General features: G+C 39.6%; 2 protein-coding genes across 8 annotated transcripts in view; one reads left to right on the forward strand and one right to left on the reverse strand.

The window, feature by feature from the left end:
* The window catches only part of LOC107225225 (tight junction protein ZO-1), a 75012-nt gene extending 61560 nt beyond the window's left edge, over positions 1–13452 (reverse strand). For 5 of the 6 annotated variants that reach the window (XM_015665618.2, XM_015665622.2, XM_046743349.1 and 2 more), the window contains exons 1-2: positions 12982–13450; positions 8714–8861 (exon numbers count right to left, since the gene is read on the reverse strand). In XM_015665618.2, the coding sequence (XP_015521104.2) occupies positions 8714–8861; positions 12982–13270 (437 nt within the window). In that variant the 5' untranslated portion in view covers positions 13271–13450. Of the gene's footprint in view, positions 1–8713; positions 8862–12981 lie in introns of all 6 variants that reach the window. The other variant, XM_046743353.1, reaches the window with a different exon arrangement.
* Positions 13453–13649: 197 nt separating this feature from the next.
* Positions 13650–17836, forward strand: LOC107225226 (another transcription unit protein). 2 transcript variants are annotated; one of them, XM_046743359.1, is made up of 7 exons: positions 13650–13903; positions 14021–14115; positions 14236–15273; positions 15359–15747; positions 15874–16464; positions 16600–16804; positions 16899–17836. In XM_046743359.1, the coding sequence occupies exons 2-7, from the start codon at positions 14091–14093 to the stop codon at positions 17075–17077; spliced, it is 2427 nt and encodes an 808-aa protein (XP_046599315.1). In that variant the 5' UTR covers positions 13650–13903; positions 14021–14090; the 3' UTR covers positions 17078–17836. The 2 variants fall into 2 exon arrangements, with proteins under 2 accessions (XP_046599315.1, XP_015521109.2); XM_015665623.2 differs by lacking the exon at positions 14021–14115 and having other exon boundaries at positions 13651–13903.
* The last annotated feature ends 485 nt before the right edge of the window (positions 17837–18321 follow it).

Below are 18321 nucleotides of genomic sequence, written 5' to 3' on the forward strand. Positions count from 1 at the left end.
TTTAAGATACGTTTTTAGAGACCGATCATTGCAGCGTAGCGCTGGTTATTTTGTTACACGTACCTTTCGTGAAATTTTATCAAACTTGCGTACGTAATAACGTAAATGGTACTCGTGGCAACAGGTGAGAACGGACGCACGATAAAGAATTCGATTTTTCTTGGCTGGGATTAAATTTTGTTCTATTTAATATAAAATATAATTTTTGCAAAATAAATATCAAATCCTAAGACAAGTTCGGTTAATTACTAGGATCACAAATTTATACAATTCATATTTTCCAACCAAAGCCCCCCCCCCCCCTTGCCATGAAAAAAACACGAAATCCTGACCCGATTTTGGGGTTAGCTCGATGTGTATAATACAACCTATCAATGAATTAAAAATATTAAAAACTTCCGGATTCGAGGAAGTGCAAATAAAACAAGGGGTAATTTTTTAAAAAGAACAAGGCATCGGGGTTCGAATCCATGAACGGTATTGAGAGACAGGCGTTTAAGACTATACAAATGCGCGGGGTATATCTATAGATAGACCAAGGTGCATAGACGTATAGCATTTCGTGTTTCTACTCCAGTCGATTAGTCCAAAGCCTATCCATCTCAAACTGTATACCACGCATCCTCTGGCTAAGCACAAATGATGAATTACAACCAGCTGTACAGTTTTAAAAGACGCCCGCATTCAAGAGAAAGCATGGATCAGAAACTTGGCGCAGCCTGCATGCGGGATGTCTTAAGTGATTCAAATTTTCAGAACATTTGTTACATCGGTTCAAAGATTCTTGACGGTTTGTCTGCATTTCAGTCTCGTTATTTCGCTTTCGGGTATATTTATACACCGAGATATTTTTTTTTTTTTTTAATGCATATACAATTTTTACACGCACTTTTTCAACTGCTGCGACAGAAAAATAATTCGAAATAAAAAAAAAATGTCTTTCATAACGATGAGTAATACATAAAAATGTAGGATTTGTTTTCCTTCCCATATTCGATCACTTTTCCCCAAACATGTATAGATTTTCGTCCTTTGTCATTGTACCATACAAATGACATGCGTAAAATACTGCTCTTTTCAAAAGAGGTCAATTAAAACGAGATTCCGCGGTAGGTAAGTATAACGATTTCCAAGAATTATATGCTACTTGGTCGAATTGTGCCCGAGAGTTTCTCAATGAGACTCTCTACAACCATATAATAATACCTGCGCGTATACAAGCGTGAGATTCCAGCAGCAGCAACTTGTTCCTATCCCGCATGGTTACCGCCAGTGTACTGGTTTAGTTTGTTAAACGTTATTCCTTGAATTCCTCCATCAGGATTCTAACCGAGACGTTATAGGAATGAAAAACGGGGCAGCATTTTTCCATCTCTTCTTCTGTCGGTGTCCTTTTGTTCTGTATCGAATTCATTACGCACCTTGTCAAGAAATCATGGCAGAAATATTTCTCTAAACTACATACCAAAATTTAATTTATTAAACCAACAATCGAAAGTATATTTATCTGGTACAATATCGCAATTCTTACAAATTCTAAGCTGCGGTTATAAAAATACCGGTATTGTAGTGATTATTATTACCGCGTCATGAATGATTAGATGTCCCAAAAAATTAAATAACGGTTTTTGTAACGGTAAAGGAGATTGACAGATTTTAGAATTAAATTTTTTTTTTGTTACTTTCTAAACACTGTTATATTACCAAAGTTTCGCATCACCGAAAAAATCAAGTGTAATAAAACACGTTACTATATGTCGCAGCGCATGCACTAAACCAACTTCGGTGTCAAACGCAGTCGACAAGAATCGCACTTTGTCGAGAAACCCTGTCGTCAGATTTCGGGTTTTGCGTTCACTGCAAATATCTTATAGAGGCTACAATTTCCTCGTCGATATCGAAATGTAACACGGAGACGAAATTCGAGGAAGAAGGATTTTACCACTCATAACAGATGGTGAATTACGAGTATGCGACGTAAAAAAAAAAAAGAAAAAGCCACTTGGAGAAATGAGAACATTTTCTCCTTTGCCTACAGCAAAATACTGCCCGTAAACATTATTACCGAGATAAAACAGTTTTAGGACTGCGACATAAGTGCGGATGAAATTTTATACAAGATTCAGTACACGTCGTTCGTTCTTATAACAATACCCGGTATATTATACAACCCCATTCCAAAGAGGGAAGTTTAATTGATGAGATATGCTGCGGGAAGTTTGTCGTCGGGACGAAAGAACGGAAAAGATCTTATTCTAATTTTCCACAGAATCGTATCGTGAATCAGCAGTCTCGTTTTAATTAATTTAAATAAAAAATAACAACCCTTGATCTTTGTGCGCGTGTTGATTTTTTATTTACAGTATAACGAACGCACGAATCGACTGGCAAAAAATTTAATTAATAAATTTCAACTCCGAGAAATTCCTTAAGCGTATTTCAAGGAAGGGCACGAAGGATTGAACCCTTCGCCTAGCAGCTGGACAACGCGGGGTTTTGCATAATATGGTTATAAGCTTTCAACATCTAGTGTAGATATATATCTATATTCACCCTCGACGACAACGGTTCAGTCTAAAGCAAATATTATAGATCTTTCCCTTCCTCGTAGTAATATACTCATCGTTTGCACAGTCACGTAGCACTCTCTTTTTCGATCTCTCTTGCTCGTTCTCCGTTTCTCTCTTTCCCTCTCGCTACTCGGTGGCCTGCGTCTGCAATAATTTTCCTGCACACCGGGTGTAATATGATGTTTCTAATCCTATAATGCGGCATTGCCCCGACCTAGTCCAACGTCATCATCCGATAAAACGTACAACACAAACTTAATCTTAACCATGGTTTGAAATAAAAAGAAATCAAACGATAGGATGAGAATATATTCAGCCAAGTGTTTCCGAAGACATTTACCATTGAACACGTATTATGAATAAACCGTCGTTTTCTGTTCCAAATTTATTAAGTTCATGAAAACAGAAAAAAAAATTCTACAATTCCCAACCTTTTCAAAATGTAGGTCATCATTTGAAAAAGAAACGGCATCCTGAACTCAGACTACACGCACGCCGTTTCTGTCAAGCGGGTAAGATCAGACGGGCACAATTATGCGCGCGCCTAATGATATGCAACCGAGTGGGGCCTGCGGCATGTCAGGTTGCAGGATGCGAGGCGTTGTCGATTATAACAATTAATCACAGCAACGATGTGTAACAAAATTTTTTTTAAAATGCAAGCAACATTGAAAAATTGCAGATATCAATGGCAGCAATTATAATTAAGTTTAGCCAGTTTTCGGTGATCAGTTTAATAATGATAAGAATCATTTCAGAATCAAAGTTGAAATTATTTCACACGCAAGGCAGCGAATGCATTTTATTTTTGGAGAGAATCGACAGACTCGCGATGTGTAATGAAGAGAAGAAGTCTTCACTAACCCAGAAATGGAGAACGGTTCGGTCCCTGTGGGAATACCTACGTTTTACCGGGATGTATGGATCGGTCTCGTTCTACCTGCAGCCTTTAGAAAGCTTCTCCCTTTACACCGTCGTTTTACAGTATTATAAGTGTAAAATTTCTCAGGAATAAAACAGCGGCCTGCAAAGTCCTCGCCAATGTTAAGAAGCAGATGTATAAGCTCCAACATCTGGGATATCACAGGCTAAAGTATATTGGGTCAATTAATCTAAGTCGTTGAAGAAGGAGGGAAAAGAAGCCTTGTGGAACAACTCGAGTGGAAATATGCACAATCGAGAGAGTCATTGCGTGTAAGTTGTTGAGTCAAATACCGATCAGATATTTGGTGTAGAAAGTTTCCCCATCGCAAGGTTCTTAGTGTTCTTACAGTTATATTTCATGCGGTCAACTTTTAAGGTTTAAAATATATCATTACCAGCTGGACAGCGACAATTTCACAGCAACGAAACACTTAAATTTTCTTTAAAATTAAATCAGTGACGCGTGAAGTGAACTGCACAAAGAGAGAATGAAACAAACGTCACGATTCAATTCTGCAGATGAGAAAAGAATATACAGTGGATTATTATAAAGTTTAGATTACATATTGCGAGCTTTACGATCCCGTCTCGAATAAACGGTGTGAATTATTTCTGTTGACGTTGCAGTCAAGGTCTTCGCCCTCTGCATTTGAAATGGATTACTCGTCAAATATTCGCGTAATCCAACTCACGACGTAAGCCGAAGAGCTGCTTTGGTGCACTGCGTAAACTCAATTTCCCCGATTTCCTTTGAACCCACGCGGTTAACTTTGAATCCAAACAAATTCTCCTACTCTTTCTTCCACGCTCTCAAACTTTCTAACTTCTAAACTACACCTGCAGCACGAAAACCGACCAAAGTTTGCGTCAGCTTTCAAAGCTGTTTAGGTTACGGAGTATAACAGCGAATGCGAGACTGCATGAGAACCGATTCAGAGATCAATACCGAATCCTGTCAGTATCCCTGAACAAGTAACACACCGCATATAATACACCAACTCTCTAACGATTTTTCAATGTAGTAACTGACAAGACTCGGAAGATCTATAGATCCCCAACTACCGCTGGATAAGTAACATAAGTAAGTAAACGAGGTAGGTATAAGTGGTTGATTAGAGCGAGAATGCAAAAGCTTCAAGTCTTCAGATAAAGCCAATTAAATTTCTTTCCGATTTTACTCTGTGCGCTGTACATCAAATTTTCACTTCTAAATGTGTGTGGTTGGCATGAAATCCAGTTTTCCTTGCTCTCACTTTGCGTCGCGAGACGTGACGTTGCGTTAATATCCTTCTGTAAGCTATACCAGCACTGTTGCCTGATTTTCCGGTAAGGAGCAAGAAATTAAAAATGAAAAATTCGTCCGCGCGTAATTAAACATCAACCAAGGTATCGTGATAGTGCTTATAACGACATATTAAATTGTGAGCCGTTCGCGCATTGGCGAGATTTCTTAATTCAGTGAAACCCTGCAGCGATCAGCGGTGAAACGAATCGTTATTAATCGCAGTACTTTGAGCATCACGATATTTCGTACACTCTGTATTAAAATCGCGATATGACTTAAACAGGTTCCGACGCAAGAAGAAAAATAACGTTCATCAAGTTGAAAACGATGCAGAATCGCGTCCTCTTCGCCTAATACATATCGCGTATTTTGCAACGACGAGTCTTGACACAATATTCTCCGCAGGAGAACGCGACAAAAATATTTCGAAAGTACTTTCACTATCTATATATATATGTATATATTATGGTCATCGGCGAAGATCCCCTTTAATTTAGTAATATCAAGGTTAGAGACCGAATATTATATGTTAAAGCAAAAGCCGTGATGGCTTCAGGTTTATAAATTGAAAGGCAATAAATATCCGTAACTCGCTGTTCAGTTCAGCGCTGCTTCTTTTTCATGCACGCAGTGCAAGCTGATCGAGAAGGTGAAGAGCGATTTCGAATAAATTTTTATTACTCGAAAGTCAGGACGTATATGTATAATGCATGAATGTTTCAGTCTTCTCTTGGGATCCGCTGCTGCGAAGCCGATCTCAAGAACCGATAAAAACAACTCTTTACGAGATTTTAAGAACAGAGAGATAGCGACTTTCAATTTGGCTCTTACCGGCGTGTTTTCTGTACAATGAATTTTCTTTAAAGCGGTAAAAAAATGGCAAATTAAAGACGCATGCCGAGATTCTCGTTGTTTATACCAACAAACAAAATACCGAACACATCGTTCGAGGAAACGCTTGTCATCGAAATCCCGTAAGGATAAGCGTAGCTACGCAACGCGTTTGCTGCAAGAGTCACTCGATATCGTTGTACAGATCTAATACCACACATGCAGGGTTTAAAATTACTGTCGCAACACGAGCTTGCGAGCTTGCGAGATCCGTAGGCATGAAGACCATAAGGAGCACCACGTGTTCAAGATCGCCTTGGTTACCCAGCGAGAGATCATTTCGCGTAACAGCTCATCAAGCACCGTAAGAAATAATATACATATATCGCAGAAGCCCTGCTTAGGGAGAAAAAACGAACCGAGTTGAGTTACAAAATGTAAGAAATGGGCTTCACGTGATCATATGAAGAATTTTCAAGTCATAGAGCATTCGTATAAAAACTGTGTATATGCGGTTGTTATGCTCGTGCATAATGAGAAATAACGGTCGAAATAAGAACTTTCGTTTACCTTTGCTCGATGTTAGACTACGGTAATAATTTCCGGTCACCGCAAAACGACGTTCCGAAAGAGCGATCAATCGATCAAATAGAACTAGACATTAATTAAGACCTGTATTAACTAACGATCCCATAAATCGTCGTCGTTTATGTAATAGACAAAAAACACATGCCACGCTGTCTAGAAACGCTGTTCTATCCGCATCTATCCAGGCACGAGGCAGCTGATGGATTTTTTCTTATATCATGTTGAAGGCAATACAGTGTGTGTGTGTGTGCATTATACCTTGCGTTACAAAAAGATGAACTTGGAAAACGCACAAAGATCGCGAAGGAATAAAAGCGAAACAAAAAACCGACAATTTCACATTAGAAAATCGGAAAGCTAAAAGATGTAAACAATCGTGCGCATCTAATTTAGTTTTAATTGTTTTTAGCTACAATTTACAAGTTTCGGCTCTCTTAACGTGGGCCTAATATTAACAAAGGTAAAATTTTTTGCAAAATTCGAATTGGCAAGTCGACAGTGCATAAGCAAAGTTTTCATTTCTTTCAAAGTCGAGAATAATCAATTATTATTCGACAAACACTTAAACTTCATAGCGAATTAGACGTACTTGAGATGATAGAAATACTTGTCGTTTCGGTACTTCTTACATCAGGAATACGAGAGTAACGGAAATAAAAAAAAAAAAAATTGAACACCTCAATTGTGATTAGGACACCTAATAATTATTCTGTAACTGCGAATGGTTGGCTTTTTTTCGACATCTATATGAAACTCTGCTAACCGTAAGTGAACCCACGTGCTCTCTTTACACACCGGCGATCAAGGATATATCCAAGAGATTTCTGGCGTTATACACGTGGTGCAAATTCGAACCGCTTCGGCCAGTCTTCTTTTTTTTTTTTTTTTATTTTTCTTTAAGGGAATTTATCACTCGAACAACCGAAGCGACATTGTAAGAGAAGTACGATGTTATAGTCGTGCTACACGCGTAACACATGCCCTTCTTACTCTACTATACGTACACATTGTTTCAACGTCGCCAACGATATACGGTTCGTATAACAACGCGATAATCGCTGTAGTGCGACGTTAAAAGACGAGGCCAACAACCAACCAGCGTCGTAAACTAGTTCTTGGTCAGTGCAAATACGGAGTGGGTAAAAGTCTCGTAATAAGCAGGTGCCTTTGAAGGTAGCGAAGAAACGACCTCGTGGCTACTCATCATTCATCCCGGTTCAACAATTCACCGCCTATATCCTATCGCTGTCGGATAGTTTCGTGGGTTTGATCGGTGTGTAATAGAAAATGTTTACCGATTTTTCGTCGAGCCTTAGAGATAGAAAGTGAAAATTCCTACACTTTGCATGTGGAAATCATCGTTTCGAAGTATTTATTATGTGACCACCGTCTCTGTATCTGAATTCGAATATCGCATAACGAAAGGATAAAGTTGCGAAATATTCGCGATACGCGATTTTTGAAATTTGAGGCGAGCAATTGTTGCGAAATCGCGATTTATGGCTATAGTTTGGATGGGGGGAGGGGGATCATATGTAAGTTGAGATCACGGATATAAGGAAAGTCCTTCGGGAATCGAGAAGAGATCCCGTTTAACGACCCGTCAACCGGAAGGAAGGGTTTCGGCTGTGCTCCGTTTGCGTTTCGCATCATTTACGCCACTTCCTGTGCACCAAGTAAGAGAAGCCATACACGTAATAAATACATCGCTGAGATCAGGATGCTGACCGAAGCTAGCCGTCACCAGTTACTTGAAGTGAGGGTCGGATGCAGCTAACAAAATGATAAACGTCAAACTCTGGTTAAAGCCGGCTATAAAGGTTTCTTTTTTTATATATACATATAACTCAACAAATTCGCTCGACATTAATTTGACTAAATAAACGACACTTTGCAGTTGATTTTGAAAAATTTCGAAGACGATGAGTAATTCTTTTGGAGAATTTTATTGAAAATCGATCGATGGATTCGAAATTACGATCCATGGTGGAAATATACCCTTGGAAAAAATGTAAAAATTACACGCATACACTATTAACGTTGTTTAATCTTCGAAGGCAGCTGCGATTACACGCGTCGTCAACTTGGCAGTTAATTGCGATAGCGCATATTAAACCCACTGCGGTAAATCAAATGCCGAGCTGAATAGCCGAGACGCTTATCGGTGTAAAAGAAATGTAAAACTTAGGTGGTGGGTGGCAAAAACCGCTATCGCGTTTCTGGTGTATGGCAAAAAGTGCAGCAGCTGCGGGTCGCTGGCTTCGTTCACACTCAATAAAATCGCCAATATTCAATTCAAAGCAGCACAGTTTTCCCAATTTGTTTCTTTAACCAAGGTGTAAAACATGCGGTAGCTCGCAATTATTGTCAAATCTTCAGATTTCCTAATTATCTGTTATATACTCGAATAATGTATCAACACCCATCGATTATACCTGCATCCGCGTTTCGTCGTCATTTCGTTTGAATTCAAGCACCGTATGTCGAAGAAAACAAACTCGTGGTATAAACTCACCATTTTTTAATATCGTTGTCAGAATCCTGGCCAAGAAAATTGACTTCGACGTTAACAATCTCGCTGTGAAGATCGTCTTCCTCTCTTCGATCCGGCGGAAGTTCCCCCATGTCGGATTCTGACGGAGAAAGACTGTGCTGCTGTTCCCCTGAAAAAAAATAAATTATACAATCAACAATGTTACAGTCATGAATGATACATTGTTCAATTGTTCAACTGGAATAAAAATCACACCAAACCGACATATTTTTGTTTAATATTATTCGAACATCATATTATTATTAAAGATTTCGGTTATATTCGAGCATCAAGTTTTTCTATATACGAGCGACGATGTTCAAGGTTCAAAAAGACGTTCTCTTTCTCTCTTTCTCTCTTTCCTTCTTCTTATTTTCTATACATAAAGAGATCCCGAGAGTACGGACGTTATCTTAATTGTCGACGACGCGATGACGCGCATTTTTATAACGACATGCGGACGAAAAAAACAAGTATTATATTACACATGTTCATCACCATAATCGCAAGATACGAAATTCGCGCGAAATGCTACAAGGTATAATTTTCAAAGTAAGACTGACAATGAAGAATAATTCGTGGTAAGAATAATTACAATTTTAAATATTGCATAAACAGCATATAACCACGGCACCGCATAGTATAAATAATGCAAATCGCAACATGTGCAACAACCTCTTTATCTAAATCTAGCGCAAAAAGTCAGGAAAACTCTACAATCTTCATTTTTCATCCTACCGTAGCATGATGGTTGGTTAATTGGTGCATAATTGCTAATTGGTGATTTTCAGCCTCTAGCAAACGAGATTATATACATACACAGGTATGCAGATGTGTTTGTATACTATATACATACACGTATAATACACACGAGACGACCACTGCAGGAGTAATGAGCGAACGAGGTAAACGACTTGTCGGTTTTTAGTGCTCGCGTGCAATGCGCGTTGACGAATGATTTTTATCGCGATAATAATATTACAAAAATATCAGTATGTATGTAAGAGTATCAAAGGATAATTCAACAATAAGTGATTAATTATGACGATGTTGTTCTCACGATATGCCAACCTATACTGACAATTAAATCGTCAACGAAAATCAGCACGCGCAATGTCAGCAATGATATTATTACACGCTTGGATATAAGAGCGAAGGAGGAGACGACCCTTGAATTCTGATTGATTGTGAGTTGATGAGAAAAGCTGCTTCTGTTATTCATCGACCATATGTAGCAGAGAATGTGTACTACATGTTTAAACCTACATATATACACACGTGGTACATAAAGCTATAGTTATATAGACGACTCTCGAATCTTGTGTCTCGAATCTCGAATCCTGAAAGCCAAGGTCAACGACCTAGTCGTCTTCGAAGCCTGTCGCGATCGGGTTCTCTTCCTCCTCCTCCTCTTTCTTTCTTTCTTCTTCTTCTTCTTCTTCTGCTTCATGTTCCTCTTCTGGTGTCGTCGCTGCTGCTGCTATATCGATATAATTCCGTGGTAATAAAAAGAAAAAAAATAAATAAATAGGTTTCAGTCTTATTTCAACTTTCAATATACCGCACATCGACTCCTTGCATCCTGTCGCCTTGTCACCCAAAACTCTGGGGAATTTTATCCGCATGGCAATAATTATAAGCGTGCAATGCTCATTGCTCAATTTGAGCAATTATTTTCTTCTCATTATCGACTCGTCTGTTCATCTGCAGATGTCGAATCGTGCACACGAAAAAGTATTTTTAGCATTATTCTTCCTGTTTTCCTATTCGACGTGATTTTCGCGACAAAAAAAGTGCACTTTTTTGTCGGTGTATAAACACTTTATTGCCCTCGCGCATGTTTCTTTTACCGCCATGCAGCCGATAGTCGCGGTTACGAGGATAAAAGAAGCTTTTACACCTCGAATCTTCTACCTATTGATATACGTTGTACATAAACACTCGGGAAGGTATAATGCAACGTGTAAATAGAAAAGAAATAAAAATGATCATTCGCAAATAGAAAACCCGCTGCTAAATCGCGTGTCTATAATAGATATAATATAGTAGACCGTGACGATGATTTTGAAGCGTTATATTAGTTTTACACACGGAGTATAATTTATGAACATCCTGACAATTTTTGCACTATAAATGACCGCGTGAAATTGTCGCGGATCGAAAATCTCAATGAAAAACAAATCGCGAAACGATGAAAGAAGACTTTGCGAAACGTAATATAATAACCGAGATAAGTATAAATTAACAAATTTTTCGCTGGTCTAAATATAAGCGCGCGAAAAAATATTTTTTCATTACAAAAATTGAATAATTCTCCTGTTCGTTGTGTTTTTTCAGCCGTAATATAAACGTCATGATTAAGTTTGAGGCGTACGATGGATACAACATTTGTACAATATTAACAACTGCTATTCAATAGAAAGTCATTCATGATCTGCCTAAAAATGAACCTATAATATTATTACACGAATGTATGATGCGGGAATTATTTACGCAATCGTCATCGGCAGCGGTTTCCTTATATTCGTAATAATATTTTTGAGCATTTGCTGTTTATGCCCAGGATCATTGGGGTATAAAAACCACGTAAGCGTTAGTTCAAATTCCGCCTATCATCGCCCGGAAACAACGCCAGTTAGTAAGTTGTAAGATAAACAAACCTGGAATAAGCGTAAATAACAGAAATGCGTGCAAATTTTCCCCGTGTTAAATTAAAAATATGATTTTTATTTTAGGCGCACGTTCAGATGGCAGTAATTAATCGCACACGGGTGTTGAAAAAAAAAAAGGGAGAAAGAAAACTGGGAATCTATCAAATCGCTGTAGAATAAAAACATCATCCAAGCCTTGAATATATAATATAAATAAAATGAATAAGAAATTGCACCGACGATTTCATCACTGTGGATAATATGCTTCTGCAACGAGACGCGTTTACGGTATGCAAGTAAGCAGTAAATAATTTACACGTTGCTATTTTCAGTTAACACAGACTGACAAGCAACAAACACAGAGAAACACCGGCTGAACCCCGACACGCGATAATTAAGAGACAAGAAAGGCTGTGAAGCTGCAATGTGCAGGGGGAGTTTCTGAGTGATGGCAACGCGCCTCGTGAGATCGAGACAAGTTCCCACAAAGTAGGAGACAATGAACTTGAGTGGCTTTGCAGTTATCGCTGAAACTTGCAAATAGTAGACGATTCGTATTCGAATGAAGAAAAGCGTGCGCGTTGCGTTTTACAGACTTCCGTCCTTCGTTTATCACGTTCGAGTTAGTAACGTTATTGTAACGATTCGTGCTTTGGGAAAACCGTCGTTACACGATTTTGGAATTGCTTGAGATTCGGTAAACTGTAATAAAACAAAACATACTCGTATTTTGAAATCTTAGTTCCTTAAAAGGCATTGCAAAAATAAGAAAACAGTGATTTTTCCACGATGTTTCGTTACGACAACACGGTACGAACTTCAATCTCGCGTTCCTTTTAGATTCCTTTTCCATGCGATCGGCATTTCTACCTCCTCGGATACAAGAGTGTAGTCTTTAAAAAAAAAAAACCCTAACAAAACCACGTAACTAAATTACTGTAAACGAACCGAGTTACGGTAGGTGAAATAAATTTCGTCGAGTGGGTAGAAATATTTGGAATCGAAGACAACGCGGAGTCTTGTCCTCGAGTGAAAGTGATTTGAGTGAGGGAAAACACATGGCTTGTATCAATCGGCGCCTCCGCATATTATAAACTTGTCTAGGAAGTAGGAACTAGTACTTATGCCTTACGAAAATTCATAGTAGACCGTACGACGTTTACCACTGTTATTATTTATACCGTGCAAATTTCCTACCCAGGCATTAATTAAAGGCTCGCGGACGAAGTTCTCTTACATCACGGTTGAACAAATAATTATGCATCTCAATCTTTAATCTCGATCGGTATCCGCCTAAGTAGGTACTCACGTCCAGGTAAACGGGGCCGGTATTTACCGCGATTATTCATAATATTCATCACCACTTCGCGGTGATGAAACAACCCTGAGAGCTGTTGCTCCAATCGCCATTTGATCTCGGTAATTAAGACGCTCTCGAAACAAACTCCCTCAAACGTTGCAATTAATTATCGGCAGATATAAACCTGGGGTGAAATTCATGATATTCACCACTTTGGTTTGTTCGAAAATTTCGAAGAACAACGAAAGAATACGAAGAATCCCCTCTTCACGAATGAGCAAACTCGTAAATGGACTCACCGGTGATGCTGTGTTGATCGACAAGCAGATCCGTCAAGACGTGAGGGCATTCGGCTTCGAGGGCGAAGCAGAATTCCCGAAAGGCATCGAAACCCTTGGCGCTGATAAGGCCTATCAGCAAATCGATGTCCAAGTGCTCACCCCCGCGACGAGCGATCGCCTCGCGATCCGATTCGGCAATCACACCCTGCTTGACGAGCACACCGAGTAAATTTGTGACATTCAGCTCCCTGAGCAGCGCGGATTTGTGTCTCGACAATAATATCCTCACTTCCGCGGAGCCCGCCATGCTCACAGCGCGACGGCGTCAAGCGTCTATCGAGCAACAGGTGTCACGGGCAGTTTAGTTCCCTCTCGCTCTCTCTCTCTTTCAACTCCGGCACGACTCTCGTTCAAAAACTTCTCGCCAAACTCGATTGCGATCCGCCAGAGCGCCGGCTGCTAACCGACACACGCGCACTACAGCTGGTAGAAGGCGAACTAACGAACTTGTACTGAACTACGTACAGAGAATGATAGAACCCGTTGTTGTGTGCGTGCGGAGCACACAAGACGCCATTTTTGAATTGCGCCATCTCTTCGCCGAGTCGCGAACTGCGATTCGAACTGCACCAAAAATCCGCATGTAACGTTGATTAATACGATGCATGACCTGCATTTCATACTCATCTCTGTATGTAGCGTAATTTTTCGAATGGTTTCTCTGGGCGGGTTTGAGGATAATTCAACGAGCCAACACTTACTGATTCGTCTTATGGGATGCCGGTGGAATATAGAGTCGGTATAGCAGAATACTGCAATTTTTCTCCCGTCGTTCGGAGTCCCTTACCGTGCCGCCACAGTCAACTTATCACAACGTATGTGATTTGGTAAAACATGTCACCCGCACGAGATGTACTACGAGGCTCCAGCGGTGATTCCGGTGAGTTTGAGAGTAAATGATAGTTAGTAGCGGAATAAGTGAAGTGTTTACGCATGGTTGATGCTTCCCGATAAATACTTATATCAGATTTCCCTTTTTCTTGGTTACTTTTTCCAGACGATCTATCGTTTCTGAGGTTATATTCACCAATAACATCCGGTCAGATTAGCGTTTTAAACGTACAACTATGCAGGCTTTCACATTTTCAATACGTATGTTACAAAGCGTGAATTTAATTCGAACTCACGATTTAAAAGTTGAAGTTCTATATCAATCAAAAAGTCTTTTTCACTTCGAACACCGGTTAAACACCATGAGTGTTTTTCTTGAAGGTTCCGACTCGGAGAGCGCCTCAGGATCGAGCGCATCTAGCCGTAGCGGGAGTCCAATGTCCCACGGTCCTGTGCCGACTCCCGGCCGGCGAAGTAGCGATCATTCCGAGAATGAGAACGAAGGACCAGCCTCACCAGATTCGATAAGGTCTCCTAGTAGTCCAAAGTCGGACAGGAGTCGGTCTAACGCATCGAATAGATCTCGAAGCCGATCCCCTAGTGCCAATAAATCAATTGCAAGCCCAACTTCACACAGATCAGCTAGCGGATCTAGACATTCCAGTCCAGGATCACCAAGGTCACGTCGCTCTGGAAGTGGATCGCCGCAAACGGTGCGATCTCCAAGCCCTGAATCACAGAGGTCAGGGAGATCCAGGTCAAATTCACTGCAAGGAAGCGTGAGATCAGAAAGTCCAAAGTCTCCTGCCAGCCGTAGGTCTAGGTCAAGATCGCAAAGTCAAAAATCCAAAACTCCAAATTCCCCTCAGTCTAACAGAGCTAGCAGATCGAGATCTGCGAGTCCTGCTTCCCCGAGAAGCAATAAGTCTGGTTCTCCTAAGAGTCGGAGGTCCGGTAGTCAGACTTCACACACAAGCAGAAGATCGGGGTCACCTGGATCGCCAAAAAGCCGCAGGTCTGCCAGTGGGTCGCCTAAAACAAACAGATCTGTTAGTGGATCACCTAAAACCAACAGATCTGGTAGCGGCTCACCTAAAACTGTTAGATCTGCTAGCGGATCTCCAAAAACAAATAGATCTGCTAGCGGATCACCTAAAACAAATAGATCTGTAAGTGGATCACCTAAAACAAATAGATCTGCAAGTGGATCACCTAAGACCAATAGGTCGCGCAGTGCTTCACCAGCCAGCCGCAGGTCTGCGAGTGCCAGTTCTCGTAGAAGCAATAAATCCAGATCTCGTAGTCCAGAAAGTCCAAAAACTGATGGAAGTCCACGTTCGAGAAAATCTAAAAGCAAATCACAGAGTCCTAAGGCTACTGGAAGCGATGCTGAGTCAGAAAAATCACTAAAAATTGCAGGTAGGCGTATCCATTCATCTTTGCAACATCGCACGAATATGTTCTCTGCTTTCAACTCTTTTCTACCACTTTTTTTAACTTGCAGCTGATGCAGATGACGAAGTAGCGAAACGCAAACGACAGACTGACAGTGGTTCTGGATCTGAAAAAGTAATCAAGAAACTAAGAGGACTTATCGATTCAGATTCTGAAGAGGAGCAACCTGTTGGAGAAAAAACAGACGATGTTGAGCCCACAGCTGACGCTCTCTTTGGAGATGCAAGTGATATTAGTACTGACGATGAGAAGGATAAGGAAGAAGAAGGAGACGGAGAAGCAGACACAACAGCAAGAAAAAGCAAAAGCAAAAGTAGGAGCAGGAGTAGAAGTAGGAGCCGGAGTAAAAGTCGAAGTAAAAGTCGGAGTAGGAGTAGAAGTAGAGGGAGATCGGACAGTGGCGGAGAAGGACCTAGTCACAGGGTTTTAATTGAAGATGTAAGTAACTAAATTATTTTCTATTTTAAATTAAATTGATTGAAAGTAGAGAACTTTACTGTTTTCCAGATATTATTTTATGGGAAATTGTAATTTGTCTAAAAAAATATGTATTTAAATTTGAAGGACGAGGAGAAAGAAAAAGAAGACGAACCAGAGCCGCCACCAGAGACGCGAATCGACGTAGAAATACCAAAAATCACAACAGATTTAGGACGCGAAATACATTTTGTAAAATTACCGAACTTTTTGTCCGTTGAAACGCGACCATTCGACCATGAGACTTATGAGGATGAAATTGACGAGGAGGAAACATTGGATGAGGAGGGAAGAGCAAGGCTCAAATTGAAAGTCGAGAATACCATAAGATGGCGAGAGGTTTTCAACGAGGAAGGAAAAGCAGTGAAAGAAAGTAACGCCAGATTTATAAAATGGTCCGATGGAAGTATGTCATTGCATCTGGGCTCAGAAATATTCGACGTCTACAGACAACCGCTTCAAGGCGATCACAATCATCTCTATATTCGACAAGGTACCGGTCTTCAAGGACAAGCGGTATTCAGAACAAAACTCGGATTCCGACCTCACTCAACAGAGTCATTTACACACAGGAAAATGACCATGTCTTTGGCAGATCGTTCGCAAAAGACTACAGGCATCAAAGTATTGTCGCAAGTTGGAATGAATCCCGATCAAAACAGATACGAAATGATAAAGGTTTGTGAATCGATGTTATCTAAATCATTTCTTTGCATTTCAATACCTTTCACAGTTGAAAGAAATTAACGAACATGATTTATAGAGGGTACTCACTCCTAATTTAATTTTCTTCTACTTCCCTTTACCGTTCAGAAAGAAGAAGAAAAATTGCGAATGGCAATGCGAGCACAGAGTAAAAATAAAAAACCAAGCGGAAATAGCAGAAGCGCGGGTCGGGCATCCGGCAGTTACGGAGCGGAAGCTTATCACGATGATGGATCTGATGACGAGGGTGCAATTTCACTGGCAGCCATCAAAAACAAGTACAAAAAGGGCGCCGCTGCACTTGCAGCCAAATGTGAGTTGAAGTTTCAATGTTATGTATTCAGATATTTGGCAAAAATCTCTCTCCACGTGTGTAACGAATTTGAATTAATTTTCAACCGTTCTAGCTGCCTCGAATATTTATTCGTCTGACGAAGAAGGGTCAGACTTCGAGGGTACGCGATCCAAAAAGTATCACAAGGGTAAAGTTCTCAAGGATTCGGATGAAGATTCAAATTCGGGATCTGGGAGTGGATCGGTAAGCGGCGGAGGTGGTGATGATGGCGCCGACGCCGCGAGTGACTAGGAGTAATTCGTAGTTTGACAATATAAGATAAGACAAAAAATGTTGTAAATATGAATCGAGAAAAATGTTGACGAGGAACCGTTCAATGGAACGCAAAATCCAATATCCCGTAGCTGTTTTGTATGGGTCCCCATGAGACAGATCATATTTTATTTCTTATTACGAGTTACAGTCATGATTATATTGACATTATTATTGAAATTAAGATTATTTTCATTATCATTATGAACTAGAAATACATTACTCATTACTTGTAATCACAAAACGCAATTAAATATAGTATCATTAAAAATCATTATACAGTCTATTAATATTGCCTTAATCTTGTTCATTGCAGTTATTTTTTTCTATTTTTTTTTTTTTTACATAGTTACTTCCGCTGGCGAAAAATAGGTAGGTTTAGCCGGTTTAGCATCTCTTTTGCTGTCAAAATTCACGATGATCACGCTGATGTTTATACAGATTTTCAATCTGCGATTTGAATAGGTTGAAAATCTGTGCAGTTTATTACACGCAACATTTTTTTGCCTACAATTTCTTTTATCTTTTATTTACTTTCATCATTCCTACGAATTTAATAGCTAATAATGTATCATGTATTTCGACATTGTGACATAGATACTGTATTATTTGTCATAAAAACCAGAGAAGCACGAATTATGTCATAGTTCTTTACAATTTTAGTCGAGCGACAAATTTGAATTGCGGAATTAGGTATGTTCAAGCTACCGTACTACAAATTTGCAAATGTGCAATATACGCGCGATGCAAAAATATGTATGTGGCGAAAGAAGGGAATTCCCGTTTCATTTAATATCCTAACATAGTCTAAAACTGGTAATGGTTGATTTCAAACTGTCGGGGGACGTCACTCTAATGACTTGAAGAGAACTTAAACTGTAGATTATTTCTACGATCCTTTTGAAATAAAAATAAAATAAATAATCATAATCTTTAAAAACGAAATCTAAATTTATAAATTCTGTTTGAAACCAACAAGGAGACAAGTGTTTTTGCATTATACTTAGTTATTGATAAATATTCGATAAAACTTTCGGAATATATAAGAGAGAAGTTAGCCTCGGGCGATAAATTCAATAAGACTAAAATATGGAAGTTTTATGATCAATGCATAGCACCATAACGAAGCCTGGCAATAATTGGAATAGATTATTCAACTTTTGGCAGAAAGTTAAATAATCCGGCAGTATAAGCTGTTACGCGTTGTTAACGTCAACTTATCC

The sequence above is a fragment of the Neodiprion lecontei genome, chromosome 6, assembly GCF_021901455.1.
Source record: "Neodiprion lecontei isolate iyNeoLeco1 chromosome 6, iyNeoLeco1.1, whole genome shotgun sequence".
Classification (NCBI taxonomy): Eukaryota; Metazoa; Arthropoda; class Insecta; order Hymenoptera; family Diprionidae; genus Neodiprion; species Neodiprion lecontei.